We start from the raw sequence: 19,464 nt of genomic DNA on the forward strand, positions 1-19,464 counted from the left end.
GTGGTTAAGCACTGTAAGTACCCTTCTGGCCTTTGGGGTGGGTGCAAGAGGAACAATGGGAATAGACTGAGTGCACTTAGACAAAGGATTTGGTTCTACTTAAAAGAAGAGGAGGTGTGGAAGAGGAGAAGCTGGAACCTGTTGTGGCTACATTGAAAAAAAAACACCGTTGGATTTTTTCCACGCTCCTGCATGACAGATGTAGGATGATCTGTCCTTCCAGGAGAGTCTGTGAAGGATGACCAAAAAGTCAAAATGGCAGTTGTGACTATGCAACTGAAGCTCCACCCTTTGGCAGATGTGACTATCTATGATCAATTGCATGATCATAACCGCCGTCATGACATTTTGACCATTTCTGTGGGCATCCCTGTGTCCTTCCCAAGGATGAATGGTATTTTACCAACTGCACACCCATGAGATTGCTTGCAGTGACTCGTCTTATAAGTCATATGTCATGTGCACACTTTAAAACTATATTACTAACCTCTGGTAAAGCCAATTTGATAAAATGGGTTGCTGTGTAAGCATCACCAGTAGGGAAAGAGGAAAATAACATATTGGGATGACAAGGCAAGTTTTTGATACCATTAAAAGGATACAAAAATATTGAGAAAGTCTTTGAATGCTGTAGGGCATTTTCTTGTGCTAAGTGAAAGATTTGATGCCTGACTGCAATGCAAGCAAGGTGTTAATTTGTGGTGTTCTGCTGATACAAAAACTCCATAATCCTGAGTGTTAATTAAACTACTCTTACCATTTCTATTTTAGTTGGGTTTGATGTCCCATAAACAGTATATGATAGAATTTTGGTTTGGATCTACAAAGATAGTCCTTGACTTATAACCACGATTGGAACTAAAATTTTCATTGCTAAGCAAGGTGGCTGTTGAGTATGTCACACCCGATTTTAGAACTTTTTTTGCCATGGTTATTAAGCAAATCTCTGCAGATGTTCAGTGAAACACCCAGTCGCTAAGTGAATCCAGCATCCCCCATTGAATTTACAGCCCGGAATGTCACAAATGATGATCACATGACTACATGACACTGCAACCATTGTAATATATGCTGGTTGCTAAGCTCCTAAATTTTGATCACATGATCATAAGGATGCTGCAATGGTCATAAGTTCAAGGATTGGTCATAAGTCACTTTTTTCAGTCCCATTGTAACTTTCAATGTCACTACCGTATTTCCCCGAAAATAAGACCCTGTCTTATATTTTTTTGAACCCTGAAAATAAGTGCTTGACTTTATTGCCATGCGCTCAAAAGCCCAATTGGGCTTATTATCAGGGGATGTCTTATTTTGGGGGAAACAGGGTAGATAAATGGTTGTAAGTTGAGGACTACCTGTAAATATAGAAAAGGAAGAATATAATACCATACAAGTTTTTAAAGAATTTTCAGAAAGAGAATAAAAACTTCATCTAAGGTATCTCTTTTCCCCTCCTTTCTACTTGCATTAGTTTCAAAGGCCCTTTATAGCCCCACCAAGAAGAGTCATTAGCCAGCACAGGATCTAAGACTATAACATACCCTTCCTGAATGATCATATGGAACAGGTTGATGAAATAGGTATGAGATGGCTCTGATGCCATTAAAGGTTAAAACCATTAGCTTAAATTGAGCCTTGAACCAAATGGGAACCCAACTACAGCTAACATAACATGGCAGGCACCCAAAACTGCTTGGGTCACTGCATTCTACACCAGTTGAAACTTTTGGATATTTTTCAAGGTAGCCCCATTAGAGCACACTGCAGTAGTGAATACGGGGATGACCAGAATATGATTGAAAAAAAGGACCTCTCAATCCAAGAAAAGGTGTAACCGATGCACAGCACGAAGTTTGATTGCCACCTGCTCCTTGAGCAGGAGTTGTGAGTCCAGGAGAACCCCCAGATTACACACAAGGTTCATTTGGGCAGTGTAACCCCATCCAGAACCAAAGATGGTCTACCTCCAGATACAGAAGAGGCTCTACCCATAGCCAGTCTCTCTTACCAGGGATCAACTGAAGCCTGTTATTCTCCATCCAGATCCCCCACAGGCTCCAAACACCATGAGAGGGCATCACAGAACACTTAGTTCACAGGGGTGGAGATATACAACTGAGTATCATCTGCATATTGATGGTACTTTATCTCATGGTGACAGATGATCTTATCCACTGTCTTCATGTGGATGTTCAAAAGGAAAGGGGCAAACAGTGAGCCCTATGGCACCACACAGTGCAGAGCAGTGGTGGTATTCAAATCCTGGCGCTACTGGTTCGCTATTGGTAGCGTGCGGTGCTTCTGCGCATGCACAGAGCATTTTTGGTGACATCTGGGCGGGTGGGCCGCCACCACTACCAGTTTGCCCGAACCGGGGCAAACCAGTAGAAACCCACCCCTGGTGCAGAGCGATGTGTTGACCTCTTGCTCCCTATCACACCTGATCAGGACTGACCTCAAAAGAAATAGGTGAACCCAGAGACAACCCAAAAGGATTCCATGATCAATGATACTGAAAGCCACCATGAGATCAAGGAGAGCCAGGTTGAATATGTTACCTCCATCCCACTCCCACCAGAGGTCATACGAAGTGCAACTAATGTTGTTTCAATCTTATTTCCAGCCCTGATACTTGACTGCAAAGGGGTCCAGATATTTAAATTCTGTTTCCACACATTTATGCATTTGTTATCTAGGATAATTTTAGACCTTTAAATTCCTCTTTCTTCCACAAGTACAATTATTTTAAAACTGGTTAAAGCAGTCAAACATCTTTCTTATTGGAGAAAATGAATACTTGTGCATTTAAATAAATTGCTTAAGGCTCATTCTACAACCTTGTTTTATTTCTAATACCTGCCAAATGAATTGTTGCTCACAAAGCCTCAAACAACAGGTATACATTTACTGGGTGCCATGGGATTTACTTCCAGATTCTTGGGGAGGGGGGGAAGGGGGAAAACTAATTAATAATGTTATAACCAACTATATTATGCCAAGATTAATAAATCTTATTATTAAATAAATACCCGTTTTGTTATATTGAAACACTGTTCAAGTGTTTAAACTCAAGCGTGTCTACATATGGTTCATAGCAGCAAGGGTTTCTACATAATAACCACTGAAGTTAAATGTTATAACTTGATTCCCAGAAATATTTTCTTAAAATATAATCAAACAGAAAGATCAAGTAGAAGTGGTACTTTAATTATTCCATGCTAGGAAAACAAACAAACAAGCATTTGAGCACATATAATGATGTTAATTATATAAACGCTGACTCACAGAGATATTATGACACATCAAAGCAAAGGAGAGCTTACAAGGCAATGTTATATCACGTCTTGCCTTGTCATTACTGTGTCACAGAGCCTTGTTACGTTTACTCCATCTTGCCAGCTTTATATTCCTAAATTCCCTCAAGAAATTCTATTTTTGGTCACTGAAAAAATACAAAGATCCACCTTTTAAATAGTGCATAAGTTCTTCGAAACAGGTAAATAGAATTCAAGGACAGTCGGTGTTATTTAGCCAGTTGATTTTGGTTCTTATAATACTGTTAGTAAATTGTCACACATTTCTCATCTAACCCCAAAATATATTTCTCCTGCTGGGGCTAGATCAGCTGTTTTAGTCAGAGATTGGGAAGAAAGGTTTTGACCACCTCTGACAGAAATTGGGGTTTTCATGCGTGGGCAATATTTGTGTCTTGGTGTCCTCTGCCGTAGGGTTTCTAGGCAACTAGTTTGTCAAGGTGAAATTGGGAAAAGGTGGGGATTTGGCTTAGCTCTTCTTGAAACGAAAAGACTGCTTCTAAGGAAAACATTAATTTGCATTGATTCTTTTTTTAAATAGAATTTGATAGGCATAATTGTGGTTTATGGATAAACTATTCTCTTGAAAAAGTTCACATACTATACTGAGCACATACTATATCAAATGACATCAAACCTGGTGTGGTTTGGCCAGTGTGGTCAGTGCGTTTAGGATTGCAGTTGATGCCTCTTAACTAACAAAACCTTTAAAACTGTTTAATTATCTGTGTTCTGTATCAATCAGAGCCAATGTGTTGCAGTGGTAAAGACATCGGTTAGAAACCTAGAGAATGTGAATCCTAGTTCTAGTTCTAGCCATAAAATTTATAAAGAAAGGCTGATTGCTTACAATGGATGCCATCTGCTGGTAGCAGTATAAACGTGATAATGTTTTCAGAAATCCAACAATGTTCTATTTGAATTTGAGGGTATTTGTATATATACCAAGTTCTTTCATGACTTTAATAGCCAGATATCTTTCTAAAGAACCCAGAGAATTTTACGTATAATGAGGGAACACCTAATGATTTAGGTGTTCATACAACATACAAGGCAGAAAATCTAACCCTTCCTATATAGCAGGCGCAGGTTCCAAATCCCGTCACTACCAGTTCACTTGTGTGCACGCTTCTGCGCATGCGCAGAAGCATGTGTGTGGATGGGCAGAGCTTCCCGCTACCACCGCTACCGGTTCAGCTGATCTGGTGCGAACCAGTAGCAACCCACCACTGCTATATAGACTGCCTTGTTCAGCAACTGTTTAAAGTTACAATAGCGCTGAAAAATAACTTTATGACCAATGCCTACATTGGGCACACCATTTCAGCATCTATCAATCACATGCTCACCATTATAGTCAGTATGCATTGTCCTCTGCCTGATCTGTTGTTGTTGTTTTGTTCTCTTGCAAAGCGGAAAGATTGGAGAGAAAGGAATTACAAGAGAGTAAAACATTATATGATTACAAGATCCAAAGGTAACTGAACTTATTGCAAAGAGTTCTTATTATCAAGAGTTCCAACAGTTCTTTAATTTATAAGGGAAAATAAATTTCACAATAGAGCATAAATTGCCCATGACTTATGGCAACATGTAATATTTGTTCATAAAGCAGAGAGCATACATATTTAATTAAAGGAAAGATTATTTTATATTTTTGAAAACAATAAGCTAAGTCATGACTCATCTATTGAGAATGATATAACCCTGGGGAAAATGGAAAGAAAAAGAAGGACAACCAGACACACAGAGAATGGACTTTATTGCAGTGGCAAAGAGCATACCATTCAAAGACTCAAAGAGTCTGATTGGGGACAGATGATCCCTCTATGTCGTCCCTAAGAATCAGCACCAACTTTCATTTTCATTTTCATTTCATTTTTTTCATTTTTCATTTTATTGGATTTGTATACCGCTCTACTCCCGAAGGACTCAGGGGGGTGAACAGCCACAGAATAAAACACATAAATACAAAATTTAAAAACAGAATAAAACTGAATTAAAACAATTTGGCCAAGACAAATTAAAAACATCCAATAATTTTAAAAACAAATTAAAATTTACATTTTAAAGGGGAAAAGATTTAGGCCAGGCCGGCTTGATGGAATAAAAAAGTCTTGAGAGCGCGACGGAAGGTGCGCAGATCCGGGATCCTCCATATCTCCAGGCGGAGCTCATTCCAGATAGTAAGTGCCCCCACAGAAAAGGCTCCCCCCCTGGGGGCCGCCAGTCGACATTGTTTGGCCGACGGCACCTGGAGGAGCCCCTCTCTATGAGAGCGTACTGGCCAGTGGGAGGTTATTGGTGGCACATTATCTTGAAGGCACATTATCAATTAATCCATGACCTTCTCAAAACATTCAAGATTCAACTCTTACCTTACCCCACAAATAGGTAAAAAGGCCCTCTACATTTTGCCATCCCTGTTGGGAAACACCCAGCCTGGCAGGGAGGAAGAATCAAGTGTGGAGTTAGCCTGGAGTCACTGCATAACTGCAAAAGGGCTGAGACTGAATGCTCTCTCCAGGTTCCTTGGAATCTAATCTAATTGTTCCCAAAATTAGCTGCCGGACTGAGGAGATTCCTGTATTATAGGCAGAATATAATACAGTAGTTAGCTTCAATATTTGGGCCTGGTTGTTCACACCTGACAATCCCTAAACAAAGCAACAAAATATACAAAGAAAGGAGTTCAGGCTTGCAAAAATTCATTGTAATTTTCAGAAAAGAAAGAACACTCCAATAATCTATTACAGGGGGGGGGGGAATAGGCTTACAATACATAATTATTAATATATGTGTTATAGCAGAAGCCTTTCCGGATTATAATCCTTAACAGTTATAATTACTGTGTTGATTTATAATGTGCATCATTATTTCTCATCAGTTGCTTACTTAAATGCTTAATGACTGCTATATAGATTGAAATGTGAATAAATGTAATGGGAAGACATTGTGGGTAGGATGACAAGGATGGAACAAGTATTTTATCTGTGAATGTCAGGCGCAAGCAACCAGATCTACATGTGTAGAGTTCAAGCTAATTGTTGTATTTTGCCCGCAATACAAAAACCTTCTTAAGACTTCTTGCCTTCCTTTGGTAACAGATAGATAAGGTTCTATCTAGAGTTGGGGAGGGGAAGGGATCAGTCCTGGATCTCTTGCAGCTGTGCAATGATTCAAGGCTGATTCCCTGCTTGATTCTTCCTCCTGCCTGGCTGGGTGTTTCCAACAATAGTAGCACAATGCGGTCTATTGCTTAATGTTTCAGTCATCAAGCAGTGCACATATCTGTGTGAATCATTTCTAAATGACATGATAGTACTCTCCAAATATTTTGAAATGGAAGGAGATTTAGGTGCAGGAGAGAGAGAAATTTATCAGATATCAGCTGTCTGACTACACTATTATTACATAAGAAATGTGGGGTGGGGTGGGGACTTTGTTCAAATATCAACAACAGGGCATCTCCTGGAACTCTACCTCATACCTTTTAGCCCCTTCATCTCTCTAAAGCTTCACAGAATCCCTGGAAGTACATCAGTTAACTGATTATCCAACTGTTGTTCCTCCATTCCTCCCAGTGAAAGAGGCTAAAACAATACAACTTCTGCTTCTTCATGGGGAGAATAACAAGACAGCAGTGAGATGTGTTAGAAATTCTATATATAGAATTCTATATATAGATCAAACAGTGCACAGTCCATATGTGCTTTTCTGCTTAACTGCAGAAAGGAAGCAGGAAACATAGAATATACCTTAGATACAACTACAAACCTATAAACACTGCCACCTACTGGCTATTGCTGTAGTTGTTGTACAAAATACATAAACATTGTATTCCAACAAGATGGAATTGTGGATTAAGCAGGAAAAGGAAAAGAAAGAAGAAAGGGACAAGAAAGTATAGCATTGGCAACACCATGATGGAATGGAAATGGGGGGAGGGCACCATCTGGGAAAAGCATAGGGGCCTTCCCAGGCTTCTCTGGGAGCTGGATGCAAACCATGGATTGTACCTTCCTGTTTTCAATCAATTGCCTATTTAAATTATTACAGGCAGAGGGAATTCAAAGTAGTTTAAAGACAGAGCATTGGAATGGTTTGTACTTTACAAATGGGGAAATAAAACAATTTATTACAATTATAACTATGGATTGGAAAAATGGCTGTAATTTGCATATGTGTAATTTCATAGAATTTGTATATTCAAAGTATAGTTGACCTGGCTTTTTCATGTTATATATTTAGACCTTTGCAACCATTTTGAGATGATATTCTTATATAAAATTCTAAATATATACACACCTGCAAATTCTGCTTGTTTTTATTAGTGGAAAAGATACAAGCAAAATGAAAAGCACAATTCCATTGCAATATTTATCATGCCATCTATATTGCCACTGCTACTTTGAATTAACAAAAAACAGAATAGGAATTAGCTCAATACTCTGTTTGAATTTGCCTTTCATTCTGTTTTCCTCTCCCAGAGATTTGCTGGGTGGGGGAGGAAATAGCTGGAGTGGGAATTATTTTAAGAGGAATTCGCTTATTATTTTTAGACATATTAACACTTGCTCACCAAATTACTGATATGAGACATATTGAATGATGCAACTTATAGTAATCAGAGAAATATGTAAAAGGCATATTGCCTCAAATTTCACTTTCTATTTGGGAAGTCTTTAAAGGTTTCATATTTGGGGTATTCGAAGTGCTACGAAAACTCTATTCTGTGGCACATGGTCTGTAAGAGTTCCCCTTTTTTGCATTATTTAAAAAAACAATGATGTAAAGAAAAAAGAAGCTATAAAATCTGATATATAGTTTTAATAAGTCATTTGTTTTGATTGAATAATCAAACCTCATATAAACCTCATATGTAATAAAAAATCTTAATAAAAAGAAAAAATGGGAATCATATACAAAATAATGTATATTTTTATCAGATTCCTAGAAAACTCTTTTCCTTTCACTCTGTTGAAAATGATTCATTCAAATATCGATAAACAGCATACCTCCAGAATAGTCCATAATGTGTACAAAACACAGAATCTCCTCTAACACACATGTGATTCTCAAACCTTAATTGGGTAGATCCAAGCAAGCAATTGGAACTAAAGCAATATTTGGCATTTTGGGAGTCTTCTTTCCCTGAGCCCTAACTGGCAATTCCTTATCAAATTGCCCATCTGTAGTGAATAAAAAGTGGCCTTTTTATGACCAGAAAACTGTGATAAATGAGTTTTGATTAGGACTTTTGCTCTTTTTGCTGTGACTGGCTTTGGTGGGTCTTCATGCATATTTTACAGCTATTCCACTGTCTGGAAAATCAATCTTCCAGTTAACAAATAACAAAATGGTACAGGAAAAAAAAATCTTGCAAAATTCCTTTGGCATCCACTACTATACCCGTCACTGGATTATTGTGTAGATTGACCAAAATGTTCATCATATACTTGGTTATAAATCTCTCTGTGAGATAGTGATAAGTGATCAAAACCTGTTCTGTTGAAAGTGTTAAAAAGTGTATGTAAGGTTGTCTTTGAGGCAACAAACAACTTGCTGGCTGACTCATTATGGAACTGGCTCGCATTGCTGTTTCCAAGAAGCATTTTTAACTTCTCTGTCTAGTTCTGGCCTTCCCAGATTGTTCCTCTATCTGCGCACTAATTAAGCCAGAACCAGTTTAGCTTTTTCAAGTAAAGTCATATGAGTCCCATATACATGGTTTTTTTTGTTTTTGTTTTTGTTTTGTACAGCTTTATGAATTTCATGCCCCCCACAATCAATCAGTCAATCTATGGAACTGAATGCATTTCCATTATTAGTATGGGAGAACAATAAGATGTTGATGATAAAACACTGCTTTGTATAAGCAGGAATCCTAATCTGAATAATAGCAATAGCAATAGCACTTAGGCTTATATAACCGCTTCACAGTGCTTTACAGCCCTCTCTAAGTGGTTTACAGAGTCAGCATATTGCCCCCAACACTCTGGGTCCTCATTTTACCCACCTCGGAAGGATGGAAGGCTGAGTCAACCTTGAGCCTAGTGAGATTCGAACTGCCAAATTGAAGGCAACTGGCAGTCAGCAGAAATAGCTTGCAATACTGCACTCTAACCAATGCGCCACCACAGCTCATAAAGCAGATTTATTTCATTTTCATTTTTAAGATTTGTAGTGTGTCCTACAAAATGAGGTTTTCCCAGAATGATTTACAACATATTAACAACATCTAATGAAATTCTGAACAAGTTATCAAACAATATCATAATTAAGAGATATGACACACCAATGGTAAAACAATAAATGGAGGAACCTGAGGAGTTTATAAGCAGCAGATTTTTTAACACTTATTTGAGGTTAATACATGAATTGATTAAAAGTGTTGGGAGGATAAAAAGTTATTTGCCTGGCATTGAAAATAAAATTCAGTCAGTGCTAGGAATATCTCACTGGGGATGGGTTAATCTTGGACCAGGCAATCCCCCATTGAGGTATTTACACAGTCACTTCTCTTGACATAAACTCTTCCTTCAGAATCTGTAGCCCCAACCAAGAACGTCTTTACAAGTTAATGCCAACACTTAAAATGAGACAGGAAACTATTCTGAAAATCAACTAAGCTCCTAATATGCACAGTCACTTTGTAACATTTGAAAATCAAACATTATTCTGGGTTGTTGTTTTTAATGGTTACATGGAACATTTAAACTGTTTTTGAAAATAAAGTAATATTCAAGGGGTTATACAAATCTTCTCCAATATTCCACTCATCAGCATCTACGCAAACCACAGATAATTCCATGATTCCACTCTTGGCTAGTGTTTATCTGTGGTTTGCGTAGATGCTGATGAGTGGAATATTGGAGAAGATGGATGAGAAGCAAAATGTTTTCAAAGGGGAAAAAAACACAAGAAAGTCCAGTTGCCTTTTGGAAAAACATCTTTGGGATACTCAGACGTCTCAAAAATTGTTGGAAAAAACAGGATTTCTGGTGGTGGATATTTTGGACAGAATGACCCCTGCCTCATAACTATTCCAGCCTATCCTGTGCAAGGATGGAAATAAAAATATCAGAAATTCACAGCTGGGATTCAGGTGAAGACTTGCAAAATTATTATTTTGATTTTTAAAGTCTATGTTTGATTTGTAATGTGTATCTTATGCATACATGCATATCTGATACATAAATCACTTGATACAGCCACCTTCAAATTTATAAACTAAGTCCCAAACTTCAGAATCCTTTGCCATTTAATGATTGTACTTCAATAAATCTTATAATATGCTGGACTAGAAGTTATTTTTTTATTCTAATTCCATTTGTAAAGCACGTTTTGAATACATACTTTCCGAGCACTCACTCTCAATATACCTCTTCCTCATTATTGCAAATGAACAAAGATAAAGCACTTTTGACATGCCAAAAGTGGGGGACATGCCAAATAAATGAATTGATCACAACAAATAGATTTAATTTATTTCAGTAAGCCCTCCTTCATTTCAGATAGCTTTAAATTCTGTTCCAAATTGATTTTTCTAAATCTGACGCCTATCCTATTTCCCATGTGTTTATTACTGGCCAGTAGCACAAATGAAGTAAACCTGTTAGCTTCCCAGGTTAGAAAATATGGAGAAAGCATTGGAAAGGATTAAAAAGAGGAATGGAAATTCTGCTGCTTTTTTCTTTCAACTGCTGTCCGTAAAGCCTGAAGAATCATATGTTCATTGTTCAGAATATTATAGCTGGTCAAATTTATCAGCTTATTGAAGTCCTCCTCTGAGTATTGCAGAATGCCAGTAGCATATGGAGAAAAAATAGTGCTAGTGACATCAGCATAGCCATCATCCATCTCATTTGGACTACGTTCCACACCTGGAGAAACAAAAGGGAGGGAGGGAGGGAGGGAGGGAGGGAGGGAGGGAAAGAGGAAGGAAGGAAGGAAGGAAGGAAGGAAGGAAGGAAGGAAGGAAGGAAGGAAGGAAGGAAGGAAGGAAGATAGCAAACAGATTTAATAAACAGTTGTAATCTAAAATGGTTCAATTTATGAAGCATTGAAAATAAGATCTGAAGAAAGGAATGTTGCATCTAACTCATATTTGCATCAATATATAATACAAGCTTCATTAGTAACAACAGTCAAGGAGGAGGAGAATGGAGCATCTCCCTTTGTTCCTAAATTGTTCCATGCTGGTGAGAAACAAAGGATACCTATAATAATATGAAATTATCTTAGTTGAAATCATCATAATTATATTATATTTCTTTTATCAGTACTAATAACACAGGAATTGAAATCTAAGATTATTGAGATATGAGAGAAAGTTGTTTAGGTTAAGACTAACATTAATATTTTATTCTCAACCATGTACAGTGTCATTACAGATTGACCTGCAGAAACAAAAGAAGAGAGGATGATAGCAAATAGATTTAATACACAGTAGTGATCCAAAATTGTTCATTGTATGAAGCATTGAAAATAAATTCAGAAGAAAGGAATGTTGCATCTAATTCATTTTCTCTGGAATACTAGACCTTAATGCTGTCAAGTGTTAAGAGTTTGCTAAAAACTCATCCTTTCTAAATTGTCTTTTTTCCAGCAAGAAATTCTCATTAGTATTGATAGCAATAGCACTTATATACTACTTCATAGTGCTTTACAGCCCTCTCTAAGCAGTTTACAGAGTCAGCGTATTGCCCCCAACAATCTGGGTCCTCATTTTACTAACTTCAGAAGGATGGAAGGCTGAGTCAACCCTGAGCCACTCAGAATCGAACTCTTGGAGTGAGCGGTGAGTTAGGCTGCAGTACTGCATTCTAACCACTGTGCCACTACGGCTCTAGTAGTACTAGTATTAGTAAGTCTACAACTAATATTGATCTTTATTTTATATTTGAACATAGACCTTTTTGACATTTATATTTAATTTTTTTCTATGGAATTAGGTGAAATGTTAATATGTATTGTTACTCCATGTATGATATGCCATACGCTAAATAAAGACATTCATTTTATACCAATGCTTAAAAATTACTGTCAATTCCTTTAGGATGCGCATACATGAGAAACATATATAGGAAATAAGATCAGCAGGTAGGAAAGCAAAGTGATCCCCAAGCAGTGGTGGGATTCAAGTAATTTAACAACCGGTTCTCTGCCCTAATTATTTTTTCCAACAACCAGTTTGCCAAACTGCTCAGAACGTTAACAACCGGTTCTCCCAAAGTGGTGTGAACTGGCTGAATCCCACCACTGTCCCCAAGTAGCCTTTGTAACTTACCAGGTGCCTTGTATTTTTGGAAGCTGTCGCACACCAATGGAAAATACAGCAATATAGGAGCCTTTGGACTTTCTGCATCGTCAAAGAGATAACATTCCTTGAGATGCTTTCTGTCTTCTTCTGTCAGAACAGTTTTAGGGAATGGGATGCCCTGATGGTGATAGTACCTTGTGCTTAAATCCAGTGGCTAAAGCATTAAACACAAGAGTAATCAAGACCCAAGAGATATAAATGCATTTTTTTTATTTCACAAAGGCTAGATATTCTAAAGAAACTATAGACAGGCAACTCTCGGGAATAACATAGGCACATCATACCTGGCAGAAGTACAGAAATACAGAATAAAAAAGTTGGAAGGGATCTTAGAAATCTTTCTAGCACTATTGCTTTATAAGAGGTGAAGAAACATGAATGAAGAGGCCAGTGATTAAAGAGAATAAAAAAGTTTCTCACCAATTCCTGTGCTCCTCCACTGTAATTTAAATGTATAATAATGTCTACTTGTCTTTCTGGTCTTAAAAGAGGTGGGCAGCTGGTATTGATAAAGAAAGCTGTGTCTACAAGCTCCAAATATTCTTCAGACTCAGTCAGGTGATTGGGGTTACAATCCAGTACAGTATCTGAAAGACAAAATGCATATTTACCGTACTCAAAATTTTAGAGTGATCTTTGGCTCCCTTGACCTGCTGTTAGGACTTCCAACAACAACTGGAGAGTCACAGGTTTTCAATCCCTGTTGTAAAAGAGGTTTATAAATAATGAAAGCAAAAAGAATGCAAATGATCCTCAGAAAGTTTTACCTGCAAAGAATTTGGGGGAAATGGTCTGAACAAGTGTGTTTTTTTAGTCAAAAGAGCCTTGGTGGTGCAGCAGACTAAAGCACTGTTAAGTAACACCAGCTGCCTGCAATTACTGCAAGTTCAAATCTCACCAGGCTCAAGGTTGACTCACCCTTCCATCCTTTCGAGGTAGGTAAAATGAGGACCCGGTTTGTGGGGGCAATAGGCTGACTTTGTATAAAAAAGAACACCGCTTGGGGGGGGCAAAAGCCCTACTAAGCAGGTATATACAAAAGTATGAAGGCTATTGCTTAACACATTGTAAGCCGCCCTGAGTCTCCGGAAAAGGGCGGCATATAAATTGAACCAAAAAATAAATAATAAATAAATAAATTCTAAGAAATATGTGCTTATCAACTACCGTATATTTCAAAACCACAAACAAGCTGGGATAGACTATCTCCAGTATCACCTGGATGGAGACTCAAAATTTTCAAAGCATCAAATATGACCCTCAAAACAGATTCAGCAATCTCTATATATCTCTCATTCCTAGAATAGTCTAATGACTTAATCCAGAAATATATTATGTCAGGGATGGTAATGTAAGAAAAGATGACAAATTCATGTCATGGAGCTTGAGAATTTCCCTATATCTGAAAAAAGAAATTTTGTTTATATTACCCTTCCACATAGAAAAATTGTTGTTCTCCAAGTATTTGTCGTTGAACTGCAGACCTTTAATAAAATTGGAATAGGATGCAACAACTGGACGCATAGTTATAACATCTCTAATCACATCTGACACAGAACCATTAGGGATGAAAAGACGTGTTGGCTGCACATATGGTCTCTTGGGCAACCAAGGGGGAATATCTTCTTCTGTAAAACAGAGAAAACTTTATTTAGATCCATCATTCAAACAGCCCATTCAGAGAGGCAATACATCTAGTGAGAAAGAAGTTCCCTGAGCATGGGCTCCAGCAGGAGTCCAAAAGCTTGGTAGATGAAACCTCTGGTTCTGGTGACTGACCCAGATTCGATCCTGCAAAACCAGTTGTGTTCTTGAAAGAGTCAAAACAAGACAATTTAAGAGGTTATTTGCAGTTTGCAAAGATAAATGTCAAATAAAATTGAATGTTACTTAAAAGGGCAAATTCAGTACCTGCAATTTTACCAAATTTTGATTTTGTTGAAAAATAATCATTTCCACAATATTCTTATATTTTTATACTTTACCACATTGTTGCCATGTCTATATTACATTTCCCAGGTAAGAGTTATAGAAGTGATTGGAATTGGCTTTTAAGAAATGACCCAGGGATCACATTCCTCAAATTCGGTAATGGGCCCAGGACAAAAACTACATTTTAATTGGAAATATGGACTTCAGTCCATCTAGAGAAGGATTCTCCAAAGGGATCAATATTGAACTCCAAGAGTTGATAGGTCTATCCAAGGAAGATAAGAAGTAGGCACAGATCCCCAAGCTTTCCATTTCCTAATTAACTAACTAACCAACTAATTAATGGCACACCAAATCATATCCATAAGGCAAGCAAAGAGAAGCATTTTCTGGACAAATTAATCAAAAGAGAAACAACAGTCTACTAACCAATTTCATACATTCTAGGTCTTGTCCATCTGTGCCAGAAGTCTTCTGAATGTTCTGCTAAATATAAGGCATCAAGCAGATTCTGGGAATAGATATTACTCCACATACCTGGGAAACAAAGAATATTTAACAAGAATTTAGTAGATTTTTTTAAGTATGTGCCATCCCCATTACACTAAGATGGAAATCATATCAAAAAGTATAGAAACTATTCATATCCCTTCTTTTTTCTACAGTATATGCTCCCATACTAGGGAGGGAGGTTTTTTATATATTTGTTGGTCTGGACCTCATGCTAGAGGTCTCAAAACATCTCCCTTTAAAACTTATATAGATATTAGCTATTAAGAGTTACCGTATTTTTCGGAGTATAAGACACATCTTTTTCCCCCTTAAAGGGGATGAAAATTTAGGTGCGTCTTATACACCGAATGTAGCCCCGCCCACCCCTTTGGCCTCTGCCTCCCAGCAGTTTCCTCCTTGCAGCAAGCAGCAAGAAGAAACAACTCCTTTCAGCTTCATCACAGCCTAATTAGCACAAGTTGATTGGTTCGGTCTCCCGACTCTCAGCTGTTTTGCGCAGGCCTCTGCTGCTTGCTGCATGGAGGTAAATTGCTGGAGCAGATTTTTTTTTTCCTTGTGCTAATCAAGCTATGCTGAAAATGAAAGTAAAGCAGGCTGTTTGCTGTTTGCTGCAACAAGGCAAATTTCTTTTTCTTGATTTCCTCACCAAAAAATGTAGGTGTCTTATAGTCCGGTGCATCTTACACTCCGAAAAATACAGTATATTAGCTACTGGTCAGTAGCAGGTTTTGTACTGCCTCCTACTGGTCAGTAACTAATATAATAATTTTAAAAATCACATAAGCAGTTTGTGTTGATATGTATATCTAAAATGTATAAAAATTGGATAAATAGTACATATGTGCCATATGAAAGCCAAGAATCTAATTTATTTGTTTAGCTAAATTACCTTGCATAAAACAAAGCCGAGATTCTGGAATCTTCTTCATCATGTGACCCATGTAGAACTCACTTCCAAAATCTTCTGCGTTAATAAATGCTCCATATTTCAAGAAGCCCACTTCATAGGGGGTGAATTCCACCCATTCTGCAGATATAGTACAAATACACAGAGGCATAAACACAGACAGACACATATGTATATATAAACTAATAATCAACAGTGTTAAAATTTTGGTTATGTATACTTGTAGAGGAAAATTACAGTTATGCAACGTAAGATCACACAGATACAATTCCTTTTCAGGCTATCGCTGCTGATAAAGTCAGTTCAGTGAGAAACAAACAGTCACAAAAGTATATTCATACAGAATATATGCATGATTCTCTAGCCTGGATTCTAAGCCAGATTTCCATGAAGCAAAGGTCTATACAGAATTCAGCCCAAGGCTTTGCCATTATCTTACACACATTATCTATGTATAAGACTAAAATTGCCTCCATTGGTCTAGATTTTTCTGTATGCTATTCATTCACCAATTACATTATTATGTATCAGATTTATTATTCTTCATTATTCTCCAACCCATCCAAATAAATGGAACTATCTTTAATTTTCCAGCAATCTGTCATAATTGGATAATCTGCTTTAAATTCAATGTGTAGTTTATTCTTGATGTTCTGAAGTTCTGAGCAAGTTGATATATAATTTGAATGTGCATCGAAACTAAGATACAAAGATTTACAAATGGTTTTCCCAAAATGTCTAATTTGGGCTACACTTTCTAAGCATGTTTTAATTTTGTCTTCATTAGTACAACTAAAAAAACTTATTAACACTACTTAATAGATGATGTTTTATGTAGAACTTTGATATAAAAGCCATGGGCTTATATTTATGCATGCTATTTTTGAGAATTCCTGAATCAAATTAGCCTCAGAAGATAAGAGCACTTAGATGTTCCTGTCTGGCTAAGCAGTGTCATTCATACCCATATGAGACACGGATATCAGGGAATACTGTAGGCTAGATTAGAAATTCAAAAATCAGCTTGCAGCAGTCAACAGCAAACCAGTATGATTTTTCTTTTTTTGGCCTATAAAACTTTATGGACGTTTACCACCTGGCATTTAGTCTTCAAATTAAACTCATATTTTGAAAATAGTATCTTACCTTTAAAATCTAAAGTGCTATATCTTTTCTTGACATTAAGAGCAAGGTAGATAGGAAGAGGGTTTTGACCTAGATTTATTGCCTGTCGTTGATCTGAGAGCTTATGTGGATCTGGCTGTGCAAGAAAAACAGAACTTAGTAGAAGAGCAAAAGACAGAAAAACAGAACTTAGTAGAAGAGCAAAAGACAGAAAAAAACAAATATTGCTATCATTTCTGTCCAATTCTTTTCCAGATCATACTTGTATACTTGTATGTGGAAACAATCATCCAGATACTGAAATACTTTAATCAGAAATTCAGATAAACACACTTGTTTCATATTCTAATGGACAATTTGCAATGAATGGGTGAGATGGGCCACAAACAAACTTAACAAATAAATAAAAACAAAAAAAATGAACAACTGTAGCAAGAAAGGTTGTAAAATGAGACAGGACTCACTTAACAAATGTCTCACTTAACAACAGAAATTAGGGCTCAGTTGTGGTCATAAGTCAAGGACTACCTGTATATGTACAATTCAGTAGTCTAACACTCAGCACATCTGATGTTGTATGAGGAATGAATTGTATTAAAAGAACTGAACTGAAACTTGGTTATAAGTTTCTGAAGATTATTACTTATTCCATTTGTACTCTATCATCCAACAGGTATTTCTTGTACATATGATTCAAGATACAGATCTATCATCCCAACAGGTATTTCTTGTCCATGTGATTCAAGATACAGAAAGCAACAAAGCTGAACTCATGCTTATTCCTTTATATCCAAAAATAATTCTTAGTTGTAATTGTGTTATATCCTATCTTTTCACTAGGTTGGTATGGACAATGCTGTGCATGTATTTTTTAAAAATGTTTTAATATGAGAATAGAATGTCTATTAGTACCTCCTGGTGTAATTCTGTTTTCACAAAACATCATAGGTTTGTCTTCTGTGAAATAGGATATTTCTGGGGGCTCCAGATAACTATTCAAGTCTTCTTACTTAGTCTATCACAGATATTTGCTACTAGGTGATAATGGATGTGTGGAATGGACAAACAAATCAGTATATTAGCAATTGATATTTTATCTGTTTTGAGGCAGATAATTCCTATAATTAAGAAACAGTAGCAAAGGTCATTCCCTATATTTTTCCATGGTTTCCTTACATTTTAAAGGGAAACATATGAATATAGTACCTTATCGTGAAACATAGATTCAAGAATTAGACCCCAGAGATCTGCAAATGTCAGCTTGTGACCTTCATCATGTCTGTTCCATATTTCCTTCTCATAATATTTCAAGTTGTCTACACTAAAACAGCACAGTTTATTCTTCATCACTTGTTTCCGAACATCCATGATCATGCCTTCTAGATTCTTGTGTGACCAATATGGATCTCTGAATAAATTTATCATTGTCCTAAAGAAAGGAAATTGAATTGTAAGCCATCCAGAGTCATTTACTGAGATGGCCAGCTATAGAAATCAATCAATCAATCAATCAATCAATCAATCAATCAATCAATAAATAAATAAATAAATAAATAAATAAATAAATGCCAGCATTTATGTTTGAATTAACTAGTAATGTTGAACAAACAGACATAGGGGAGTCCTTGGTGGTCTCTGAGCTTGATTGTTTTCTTGTAGACATGTCATTAACCAAACTAGATCAACACTGATGATATTACCTAGTTTGGGTAGTAAAACATCTGCAAGAAAACAATCAACCTCAGAAACCACCAAAGACCACCTCATCTCAACCCTGACCTACAAATATTCTTTTCTATGGGCAAACAAACATAGCCATTTACCAATTTATCTTTACCTTCACCATGTTGGTCTGTACAATTCCACCAAGTGGGCCAGAGAATTTTATGACATATACCCGATAAAATATTAAATATCCAGGAAAGGAAAGTAATGCTCAGCACTCTACAGGAACACACATAGGCTGTAAAATTATGGGGAGGGATCAGGGAGTGAAGGGGAAGATTGCAGCATTGAACACAAAGGAAATGCTGTCATCGCTAAAAAAACTGGCACTGGGAATTGTCATGGGCTGATTAGAAAGGAAAATTTTAATGTATAGTTAAAATACTATAATTATTTCACTTTTCCCATCACATTAACCCAAACTGTAGCATGTTAATAAGCAAAATGCAACACGCCAAAAAAAAGGACAGTTAGAAGGGTATTTGTTTAAGGCAGTGGTCCCCAACCCCCGGTCCGCGGACCGGTGCCGGGCCGTGGAGTACCTGGCACCGGGCCGCGCAGCGGCCGGGGGACATGAACGCTGCAGCGCAAAGGCTCCTGGGCCGTGCGCAAAAGCTCCTGGG

General features: G+C 37.2%; 1 protein-coding gene across 1 annotated transcript in view; it reads right to left on the reverse strand.

The window, feature by feature from the left end:
• Window positions 1-10,321: 10,321 nt before the first annotated feature.
• Window positions 10,322-19,464, reverse strand: part of LOC117666101 (cytosolic phospholipase A2 epsilon-like) — a 35,679-nt gene continuing 26,536 nt past the window's right edge. The window contains exons 15-22 of the mRNA XM_060688206.2: window positions 18,323-18,545; window positions 17,138-17,252; window positions 15,974-16,111; window positions 15,001-15,108; window positions 14,070-14,267; window positions 13,060-13,226; window positions 12,607-12,793; window positions 10,322-11,200 (exon numbers count right to left, since the gene is read on the reverse strand). Coding sequence (XP_060544189.2) covers window positions 10,977-11,200; window positions 12,607-12,793; window positions 13,060-13,226; window positions 14,070-14,267; window positions 15,001-15,108; window positions 15,974-16,111; window positions 17,138-17,252; window positions 18,323-18,545 — 1,360 coding nt within the window. The 3' untranslated portion in view covers window positions 10,322-10,976. The remainder of the gene's footprint in view (window positions 11,201-12,606; window positions 12,794-13,059; window positions 13,227-14,069; window positions 14,268-15,000; window positions 15,109-15,973; window positions 16,112-17,137; window positions 17,253-18,322; window positions 18,546-19,464) is intronic.

Source organism: Pantherophis guttatus, chromosome 1, assembly GCF_059756535.1.
Source record: "Pantherophis guttatus breed Tessera chromosome 1, ASM5975653v1, whole genome shotgun sequence".
NCBI lineage: Eukaryota > Metazoa > Chordata > Lepidosauria > Squamata > Colubridae > Pantherophis > Pantherophis guttatus.